The sequence below is a fragment of the Rhagoletis pomonella genome, unplaced genomic scaffold (assembly GCF_013731165.1).
Source record: "Rhagoletis pomonella isolate Grant_MI unplaced genomic scaffold, Rhpom_1.0 Rhpom_scaffold_00012, whole genome shotgun sequence".
Classification (NCBI taxonomy): Eukaryota; Metazoa; Arthropoda; class Insecta; order Diptera; family Tephritidae; genus Rhagoletis; species Rhagoletis pomonella.
Genome location: NW_023458566.1, coordinates 24,229 through 36,343, shown reverse-complemented (window position 1 = coordinate 36,343; position 12,115 = coordinate 24,229). Strand labels below are relative to the sequence as shown.

The 12,115-nt window shown below is 32.0% G+C and overlaps 1 protein-coding gene across 1 annotated transcript; it reads right to left on the bottom strand.

Moving 5' to 3' along the window:
* Nucleotides 1–9,677: 9,677 nt before the first annotated feature.
* LOC118747511 (ribosomal protein S6 kinase alpha-5-like) lies at nt 9,678–11,680 on the bottom strand (the record flags this gene model as incomplete). The annotated part of the gene is made up of 2 exons (XM_036481562.1): nt 9,678–9,835; nt 11,605–11,680. Coding segments are annotated over 2 exons (234 nt in total), but the record flags the coding sequence as incomplete, so codon positions are not given.
* Between the last annotated feature and the right edge of the window lie 435 nt (nt 11,681–12,115).

Below are 12,115 nucleotides of genomic sequence, written 5' to 3'. Positions count from 1 at the left end.
GCTGACTGCGCATCCAGTAACTAGCAGCGTTAGCAAAAAAAAAAAAACAATATTAAAAATCAATGCCATTTTTTAGACGCTTGAAACTTGCACTTCATGGGACTAAAATTGTATGGGCTAATAAAACTGCATACACCAAAATGTTATAAAGATTCAGATTCAAAAGCTCGAAATTTTGATGAAAATTGGATGAATTTTCCTAAACTAACCATATTTTTATAGAAAAATAACAACAAAAAAATTTAACTAGAAACACATTGCGAATCTTTAAAAAAAAAATCAGCAAAAAACTTGGCATTTTTCTACAACCAATTTTTTAAAATTGAGTTTGGTTGTTCCTTCTTGTCCACAGATTTTTGTTTTAATTTTACGAAACAATCAATATACTCACCAAACAATGGACCAAATACAGTAAAGTTGTGTTTTTAGTTTTTCACTCTGGATTTTTTTTTTAAGTATTTGGAATTTTAAAGATATGATATATTCAAAAAATTATTTTAAAAAAAAATCAGTGGTACGTACAACAATAATATGGGTACCAAATGAAAGAGAAAATTTTGTAGAATTGAAAACCAATAAAGTTTTTGGTTTACAAGGACGAATATTTAAGTATTGAAAATGCGCTTTTTAATTAATTTTATCTTTTTAAGTTTATAAAGTTAGCAGAACGAGCATGTAGTCGTGTGTATATTAGTCAAAAATATATATTGAAAATTTTCAAGATATTCAAGCATAAAATTTTAAAAGGAAATTTTCCATAACCATTCGTCCAAAATTATGTCCAAAAAATTTAATATTTTTTAATTTTACAGGATTTTCTCTTTTATTTGATACCCACATTGCTATTCTACATTGTGCTGAAATTTTTAATAATTTTTTGAATTAGATAATCATGTTTCTGAAATTTCATTTTAAAAAATCCTGACGTCAGACTGAAAAATTAAAAGCGCAGTTTTACTATATTTTGCCCATATTTTAGCGAATATATTAATTTTTGTGTGTGTAAAAACTTAAACAGATGACAGCGTTGATCCGCATTACTCGGACTTAATCCGGATCAACTGCAGTTAATTCCCGATGCTTTAAGATTTACTGTCGCAAGGTGTAATCAAAAATACACCTAAAGACTAAGTAAACCAGAAATACATAGGCAATCGAAGTTAACGCTACCCAGTATGGAAATAAGCTAGTTTAAATATTGATGTTCAACCAGTTTTTTACCGGGTCTCGGAAGTTTTACATTGCTAACTATGTATGTATGTATTTGTATTGCATAAAAATTGGCCCTGCCAGGCCCCTTTATCGCTACAGAGTACATATTGAATGCTTATACGAACTGTCGCTCATTAAAAGTAAATATTGTCATACATATATATGTACAATGTATATACTTATGTGTTCATATGCATGGATGTATGAACATATGTATGTATGTAAATATGTACATAAAGTAAACTCATGTTTTGAAAAATGGGTGTATGGAAAAAAGTAGATACATACTAAATACATTCATTAGTTGCGTTTGTAAATGAATATCTGTGTTCATATGGAAAAGTAGCTTATGTCGAAAGGCTGGCTTTAGTATAATGCGGCATTCCCTTTATTCGACTTTTACGACAAGGAATTTTTTGATGAGACTTAATAAGAATATTGACTTGCTAGTGTCGGAACTACTTCTTGCACGTTTATTTGCCAAAAGTTCCTCAACGGCTCAGCGCCAGTGAGTCATTCGCAATCGTACGCTGCGAATGCCGATTTATACTGAAGCCAGCCTTTCGACATACATAAGCTACTTTTCCATACGGACACAGATATGTATGATCTATGTATGCTTCTGTTTCTAAGTGATTAAAAGCACTACGGGAGGTTAGTCTGAAAGCTATTGCCCAACATACGAGTATATACTATATACATATGTATATGTAAATACATTTGTGCATTTTTATGTAGATACTTACATATATATGTATGTAGATACATAAGCCATTAAATTGTTGAGTAGTGTACACAAAATTCCCAACGAATTGCCGGTGAGCAAGCCAACAGGAAATCTAGGTTAATGTGTAAGTGGGGCACGAATGTCGGGAAAAGTGCACACCACATGCTATACATAGAAGAAATTTATATATGTATATACCTAAGTAAATATGTATACATATATACATGGATATATGTAACAATCAAAAATTAACGATGTCTAGAATTTTGACAACAAAATACTTATAAAATAAAGAGAGCAGCAAAAATACCTTGAAAATACATAAAAATGTTAACACATTTAGCAATGGACCTGCACATTCATATGCATGTACACTTACACATGTACATATGTATGTATATACTACATGCATGCGTACGCAAATAAAAAATCAGCAATTTATAGGAAAATTTTACGCTTTTTTTTTTGCTTATAATCTTACAATTATTTTAGCATACTGATAATCATCCCCTATACGTGTATTTTGCACTGATTGCTTTGCACTTGATTGAAATAAAAGCGATTAGACACAATCCAAGATAGGCGGAATACAGAAATTTATATATAAATTTCTACTACAGTTGTGGCCAAAGAAATGTTACCTTTATTAAAAATTAGTATTATATTAAAAATTAGTATTATATTAAAAATTAGTATTATATCAAAATTTAGCTTCGATACAAGCCATATGATTTGGGGTGGATTCATACTTTTATGTTAGTTAATTCGCATTTATAAATATAAATATTAACGCCTCTGTTTACATTGACATCATAAAGCACTATTGGGAGCCCGCTTTAGGATGATCTGCTTCGTTGTCTGTTAGTCCAATTTTTCCCAAGGAATACTTTTAGTATTAAACAAAAACATACCAAGAATATTTAAGCCCGTTTCCCCCGGCATGTTGAGTGAATAGAGTGTGGTTTTCGTACGTCGAGAGGATTTTACTCCTGAACTGCCTACTCAGTCCAAGTGTGTTACTCATACGTCATGTTGCACAAGTATCCGTTTTTTGAGATTTTGTACTAATGCAAACTTTTTTTTTATAAAAATTAGTCTATATTGAGTTTGCCCTGGTAATGGTATTTAAGTTTTAGCTTTGTTTATTAATGTTGTGTACACCGTCACGCGTAAACCAAGACGAATTCAGAAGTATTACAAATAAAAAACAATCTAATCAGCTGTCGTAGCATCACTGCTCGTTGATATAGTTTCGGACTTTTTCGGGTCCATCTCGGTACTAGTTCAGGACTTTTTTCGGGTCCATTTCTAGACTAGTTCGGTATAGTTGCACGAATGAAAATGAAGATTAAAATAATGTAGGTATGTGTAATATGTGTTTATAATAATTTTTGTAATGGTTGACTGTAAATCTCAGATAGAGAAAATCTCATGTCCATATGGCTTTTTTAAATTTTGTAAGGAAAGCATATATATTTTTTTCATTCTATCATCTAATCTTCAAAATTAAATAGGTCCCTACGATACTCGAGTAAATCCCGTGGTTCCCCTACTATAAGGGAAAATTGATCAGAAAGCCTTGAAACTTTAGCCATCCCATACAAGAAAAAAGGAGGACGGAAGGACCATCGTGTTTCAATAGATCAGAAATGAGGGCTTCTAAAAGGACTTTTTACTACATTTTGCCGACTGGGTATGAGTCATTCGAATAGTAAAATTCGGTTCGCTCTATTCGAATAAACGTTCGCTGTTACTAAATACTTCGAATAATTTCCAGTACGCTATTATTCAAATAGCTCCAAAGCCTTACAGAAAATATTGATATACCAAGTATTTTTCCAACAGAGTCTACTACATACTTACATGTGTATGTATACGATCTATAAAATATCGCCAAATAAACAACGAACAGGTGAACATTTTCAAAAGATCGAAAGAAATATCGCTCTCGGAGCTCTACGAAAGCACAACCATATCTGCTACTCCAGCGTGAGTATATTATTTTTCTATCGCTTCTGTTTTAAATTTAGCTTTAGTCTCTCTAATAGTATGTATGTATGCAGACACATACATATGCAGCTATGTAATATATATACGGTGACCATTCGTACCGACTTTGGCGGGTCAGTACTGATTTAGAGAAAATTGTCCAGCCGAATATTTTTTAAAAGTCGGGACGTACAAGTGTCCCGATTTTTCATATTTGTACCGATTAAATCCCGATTTTCAGTGTTTCCTTTATTAATTTAATAAGAGCCTCCCTCTACTCTGGCCCAAAAGCAATTTATCGCACAAACGTGGCAGCACTTTTGTTATCACAAAGGACAAAGAATAAAAGCGAGCCATAAAGATAGCCAGCATCCTTATTTTCTATGATCTTTGGTTATGTTTCGTTCTGTCAAACTAGTACTCTCGCTATATTGCAGTCTATCATTCGTCAAAATTTTTTTTTAGGGTTTTATAATTATTTGTTAGCTTTTTTTAATGAAACGATTCTAACTTGTATTTAGAGAAATTTTAAACAATAATACTAATTCCCTCAAAAAAATCATGGATATGAAAAATATAAGCTGTATATACAGTGGCGAAATATAAATATAGAAAAGACATTTTAGCATTCTTTGGCAATTCCCCTTTCGACTATGTAATGTTTATTTTTTTATGGCAGTGTAGCTCGTTATCTAACAAAAACCATGTAAGTCAAAATTTCAAACTTTTTTTCAAAAATTAGCAAAATTCGACAAAGGATCTAGAAACATTCTGAGTATGCAGTTTTGTAGCCCATTCAATTCAAAGTGCAAGTTTTAAGTAGCTAAGATTGTTGATAAGATAAGTTGATTTTTAGTATGTAATTTTTTTTCAAAAAATTTTTGGAATTAATTTGGATGGAAGAAAATGCGCAAACAAAAAATTGCAAAAAACCAGCGGTAAGTCCAAGGTACTTCAAGCTTGCACTTTATTGTACAAAAATTTAATGGGCAACTGCATTGTTTTGAACAATTCCAGAAAATCTACTAATGTTCTACAAAGCTTGAAAATTTTGATTTAGGCACATGTTTTTTTTTTTAACTAATAAGTTATATTATCATAAAAAAATAATAAACGTGTTTTAAACAAACGAAAGTAGCCAAAACTTGTCAAAATGTATTTTCCATAACATTTTTCAAGTTTTATTATCTTTGTTTTGTTTTAAATAAAACTGTATCAAAACATACATTTTGTTTTGTTCCGATTAGATTGTTTAGTAATGTCCGGCTTTTTGGCCACAGAAATCTGGTCACCGTAAATATATATACAATCTTTCTGTTATCTTTTGAACCTGATTCGTAGCTTAAACGTGCTAACCGATTGCTTATTAACTCGGCCGGTTGCTAACTATTCTGTTTTTTTTTTTTTCTTATATAAAGACATGGATTGTATGCTTAATACATATGTACACAAACATGCCTTTTTGTTGATTATCTACGTACACCGATATCTCTTCTTTTTTTCTCTCTGAGCACTCAGCTAAGTGCATATGTAGATATTTATATGTATATTATACTTTTACTTGCAAATGTATGTATGTATGTCTGTATGTACTTTAAAGTACTTGCACATACGACATATGTATGTATTTATTACTGTTGCTGTTGTGTCTGGTAGTTAGTGGCGGTCTCCCAAGCATTGCATTTGTTAGCTTATAACGCGTATAAACGCCGCTTGCGGTAAAACTCACAAAAATGTGGGTCAACATGGAGTGATGATGTCTATCAAAATTTCGTTCCAATGCTTAAACATATACAAAAGATTCATAACTCCAAAATGCAAAGTTATCAGAAGAATCAAATGTTGCAAATGCTTTGGTATATGTAGTTATATTTGCTAGAAAAATTGCCCACACACAAACTAGAAATAGTAGTCAAATATTGATAACAAAATTCTCGGACATACATACTTACATATTAAATAAAAGCTTGTAAAATGACATATGGTTACTAAGGCCCATATTCAGATGTGCTATTTAAGTAGATTGTTGATTAACTTCAATAATTCATTTTCCGATTACAAACATATTTAATCTGCACTTAAATGGCCTATTGGCTGTTTAAATATGAAATATGCAATTTTGTGTTTGTACCAAACAACAATCAGCTATTCGGCGCAAAATATGTAAGTCTGTTCCAGGTACTTCACGATTTGCAGATTTCTATAGCAAGCCAAAAGGTTTATTAATGGCGAAATCTGGAACAGTCTTAATGTAAACAAACAAATGAATGCAGCAACAATTTCAAGGAACAAGCAACAGTGTTGCCACTTGTTTGGCAAAAAAAAGTTGATCTGAAACCCAAGGAAAACTGTCACAATTTTGATATACAAATTGGTATTCCAATTATTCTGTCACTCCTAAAAACTCATTTAATCGAAAAATAACCGAATATACCTAAAATTAGCTTTAACGCCATTAATTAGAAAAGTACTCAGAAATGTATTTATGAATAAGTTACTAGTAAAAATAAAAACTTTTAAAACAAGCTTTCTAAATATGAAACAAATCGGCACATAAATGTGGGTTTTCAAAATATCTCAACTCCTGTGAAGTTATTTCTCTCGATGTAAGTAATATAAAAGTAATAACAACTCTCAAGTAATATAAATATGAGCGAAATTGAACCATAGATACGCGTTTTCCACAAGAACGATAGAATACAAGATTGCGCATACCCGACGGCGATAACATTTGTGGGTAAAAAGTATTGAAGCCGAATGGGAGGATAAAAGAGAATTTGAGATTAGTCAATTATCTTAATATTCCATTTTTCGATAGGAAACGCACTTTAATTGCTTTAAATTGTGAAAATATATGATTTGTAATAAAAATTAATAAAGGAAATGTGAAAAAATGGCGATTTTAGTGAAAGTATAGTGAATTTCAGCGCATTTAAAACTTTTGAGGCGTTGTTTACGAACTGTAAAAATCGGCAAAACCAAAGTAGCGGTTTGCGGAATGCGTCACCTTCTGTTCGCTACATCGTGGGTTTTCCAAATACATATCTCGACTCCTGTGACACCTAGCAGATTAATTTATCTCTCATGTTGCATTGTCACATGTTGTGATGTTCTAAGCTAGGTTTGAAATTTCAATTCTTTAGCTCATCGGGAAGTTGGTGAAAAATTTATTGTAAGATTTGTCCCAAACAAACATACATACATCTTCTCCGCCAAATCTTCATTTGAGTACTTTGAATCGCTGCCGAGTACTTGGGTACTGAGTACTTTTGGTATCCATTCGGAGTTCACAAAGTTCTGTGTATCGATAGTAGAGATGGGCGCGTCCGCTATTTTGGCTCACGTTCACGCACGCTCACGTTTTCTAATATTTTTTCAATCACGTTCACGCACGCTTACGAAACCTCGTTTTTTAATCAGAACGCCTTTACACGGATTTTTTTTTAGATTTTTTTACAAATAAAATGCATTTCATATAAATATGTTTTTATCATATAAATATTGTGAAAAACGCTTCGCCAAAAATCAATCAATAGTATTGCAATATTGGCTTTTTGCATACTTTAGACAGCTATCAAGACAAATAATGTAGTAACAATCAGAAGTCAAAATCTAATTACTTTTGTGCAATTGAAAATTTGATTTAGCGTTAGACATAAAGTGTTAAGTTTAAACTTTTTAAGTTTTTAATTACCCAACTCGTTTTGTTCTTAAATCGAATACCAGCCTACAGAATAAAAACTTGAGAAGTTAAACTTGCTACTCTTATTCAGCATAAACCAAATACAACACAGCCAATGGGTAACGCTTTTATCACCCTGGAATTTATGTATGTATGTATACATATGTATTCACTTAAAACTAAGACAATCTCTCTCACAAACGACCATATTTATATGGACATACATACATAGTATGTAGTTTATATACCAGTAACCCAGTCGGACCGCGCAGAATGTGGTTTCGAAACGAATGCTTTTTAGGTACTTATTTCTTCATGAGAAATTTGAAGTACATTTAATTTCTGCATGAAAACTTAGTAAATATCTGCGTGGAAAAGTAATCGCATACTTTTTTCGTCCTAATGAAAGGCTAAAGATGTGTAGGTCGTGCTAAAATCACTGCTAAAATCAGCATTTTGTAATGCTTTGACCTCGACAAATACATAAGTCCGAACAAAAATAAAAAAAAACGCTACAAAGCTCTCTAAACCAATAACAACTACCTCATGCAAAATTATCTTCTTACTGGTCTATTCTGTGCTGGTAACAAAACTTCTGTAACCGGTATATAAAGTTTCTGTCAATTTTCAAACCCTTTTCGCATTCTGTGCACTCTTGTAAATTGTGTTACTATCTCATAAGCTGGTAACAAAATATTGCACCGTGAAATATGCATTGCCAGAATTTCCAGAAATCCTCATAGTTAAATTGCTGAATATTTTAATTGCATTACCAACTTACTTAGAATTGCGGTGACAAGAAGTGGTAACATTTTTTGGTAATACAATTTTCCGGTTACAAAATCAACGTTAACGTGCAGAATAGAACTGTTAAAGAACCGTTCTTGCTGTGTTTCATGCCTGTATAGAAGCGAATTAAAGACTTCATGTTTTTGGAATTACTTCTGAATGGAAATAGAAACGTGCTATAAGTACATTTTGGAAGCAACCTTGTCTTGACTGGGACGTAACCTCTACTCAGGTGTGCATACATATGTATGTATGTAAGCATGGAGGATAAAAGAGGCACACTTTTATGTACAATTATAATAAATACCGGTAGGTAAAAGGTAACGGGACTCAAAATAACTCAACCGGAATCCAAAGACAACAAAAATGCGTAAAAAGTGCAAAATCAAAGTAGTGAAAAGCAAAGTATGGCAAAAGCAAAGCGAAATCGCATTAAGTCAAGAAAAATGAGCCGCGAAGTAAGCAATACTGAAGAGTAACCAAGAGAAATGTACATACTTGTTGGCATAACTGGAATAGCCAACAACAGTAAGCATGACTTCACAACAACAAAAAAAAAACACACGCGAAAAGACATGGCTAATAAAGTAACAGACAGAAGAATTGGGCTTAAAACTGAGCACACACGAATACACGAAAATTGTGCAATAAAAAGATGACGTGTATAAATATGTAAGAAAAAGTCAAAAAGTTACAAAAGCAAGTATATACATATGAAGTATGTATGTGCAGTGCTGAATTGAAATGAATTTCACAATCGGCAACATTTTACCCTCAGAGTTTCGTACCAGTAATTGTGTTCGTTATAGGAAAATTACAGAAAGGAAAGCTTTAAAAGTGTGCACTTTTTAAGTTCAAAAATATGAAGCGATTGCCGCATAAAATGCGTGAGTATGAATGTAAATACATATGTAGATACATACATATGTATATGTATACATATTTATTTCGAGTTGTTCTTTATCCAGTACGATGAAAACGGTACTATTTTTGAACCAAATCATAAACTTCGGCCAACTTTTACGACTTACAACAAAACGTTTTGACCCTGCACAACATTATCCGTAAACAAGTCTTCTTGCAATTGTTGGAAACAATGCTCCAAATTGTGGTCTTCAAAAAAAAAACAAAATAAAAAAATATGTACTTGATGTATGTGAAGAAATTTCCATAAAGTTTTGTATACAATCTGAGTCTCTTTTTAATGGAAAGCTAACTGCTTTTCGTTTTTGACCATCCGTTAAAATTTATGTAGCTTATGACTACATATATATTTATTTAGGTATCGTACAATACACTCACTTGTCGTTCGGTTGTGGTATGTTCGGCTGTCTTTTTCTTCTGCACCACAGTATCCTTCTTTAACACCTTCATGGCGTACAATGTCATATCATCATCGCCGCCAATTTTACGCACCAAAAACACCTTTCCATAGGCTGAAAGAGAAAATATAAAATTTCCATTAGTGAGACATACAATATGCAAACATTCATAGTGCATACATACATACATAGTTGCATAACATATGTACATGCATGCCTTATGTGCAATGCTGTAAATATGCAAGTGTATGTATTTATGCAAGTGTATCTATTATGCAATTTACAATAACACCGGAAATGTGGGCAGTTACCACTTACCACTTACACATGTGTGCAACTAAGTAGAAACAGAGTTTTTAACGGATATAAAGATTAAAAGAGCAGTGAAATTTGAATGCTTCAAATGTTTGAGGTAATTTTAGCTCTCATTTCGATACTGAATGACTTTCATTTTATTTTTTAAATAATTCTAAATTGATATATGTATGACTTATGCTGAATTTTCACTAAGCCTTAAATGACAACATTTTTAATGACATTGTTGGGCATTAAAAAATACCCATGCCATTACGTTCATAAAAATAGTCATTATGTCTGTTTCCACATGGCATTTTTTAAATGGCTTAAATTTTTTGTCATTATAATGCCAAGTGACAGGATTTAGTCCGGAGTTTTTCCTGTAAGTTCATGAAAAGTGTCAAACGCTGGGCAGGGTTGCATTTGTAAACAAAAACAGAACGCGGTGAAAGCAAAGAACCTTATATGCTCCTGCATCTGTTCTCATTTTACTCTCACTTGAGAGAGTAAAATTGTAGTTTGACAGTTCCACAGCCCGAAGGTCAAAGGCGCAGACTAAATATGAACGTGTTCAGTATTTTTGTCAAGATAATTTATCCGCTAAAAAGAATTAAACCAAAATTCCGCTATAAAATTAATTATATAGCACCAGGAAGCCACTAAAGTTAACAAATCTAATAATAAGAATTTTAATCAGAGCATAGCCATGTGTGGGCTCGTCACGGAAAAACTGTCAAAAATACATTTTTTGAAATCAAATGTTGGTTGACAGCGAGTTTTTTGCAATACCGGCAACTGTTTTTTAATTACATATTTTATTTTTCGCTAATAATTTCTAATAACACTCTTTAGAAAAAAAATTTATTATGTAGTTTTTTAGCCAATTCAAATTTAATATAATAAAAGGTGCAAGTCAGAGGTAGCTAGGACTTACCAATGATTTTTGCACATTTTTTTGTTGAAGGTGTCGTTAATTTTCTTCATATAAAAAAATGTTCGGTTTTTTTATGACCGATGCTTTTTTTACAAACCGTTACCTTAATTCACAAACTTTTTCGAAACTGCCTTTATCAGTGATTTTAGTAGAATGTATTAAAATACACCTTCTATAAAAATTTTGTTTTTTGCTTCTCCTGTAAAATAAAAAAATTTTTGGTTAGGGCCAGGGTTGTTACGAATGTCATATTTTTCACATTCGCGAATGCAAAAACCACCAGAATCAACTGAAAATTTTGATGACAATTTTTTGGTATTTCTTAAATTTTCCCCCCGAGTTCGATTTGAAATTGAAAAAATTGATTCTGCTGGTTTTTGCTGTTGAACTAATTATATTTTAACAAAAAAAAATATATGAAAAATTTGTATGTGCATAACGCTGTTATTGTGCGCTTAGTGGTCGATAACTGCGTGCTCTGCCCATGTACACATTCGCATTCGCAAAATATTCGTATCATTTGATGCGAATGCGGTTTTTACCGTGCAATCCGTGCAATATTTCTAGGATGTGCTATTGTAAAATGCACAGTCAAATACATACATATGTATGTATGTGATAGTTATCAATACGAACTCTACTAAATACTTACCCCCTGTTCCAAGAACACGTATCAGCTTGAAATGTGATAAATTTACTTTCTCGTCTTCCGTTGCATTGCCTATAAAAACACAGGAGAAGAAGAAGAATATAATTTAATAAAGGACTTTACAAACAAACACATCATAAAAGTAGCTTATGAAAAGGGGGACACATTCAACTACAATAACCTACCATTATAAACTAAGTGCGCAAATAATTGAATTAAAGTGCGTTACATTTACATACGAATGATGTGATAACTAAACTTGACAATGCTAAGTAATGAGTACCTCTATGCTATGAAAAGTGGCGCTTACATATATATACGAGTACATGTTCCATATACAGTCGGTGTCAAATGTAAGTGGTACCCCTTGTTGTAATATAAAATTCACAATTATTTTCATGAACAATTTTTTTCATTAATTATTTATGAAAATATAGTTGATGCTATAACATAAACCATAAAAATAAAAGTTTCACACTTTATATAAAGTTAACAAAAATTCAAACGATTTAAA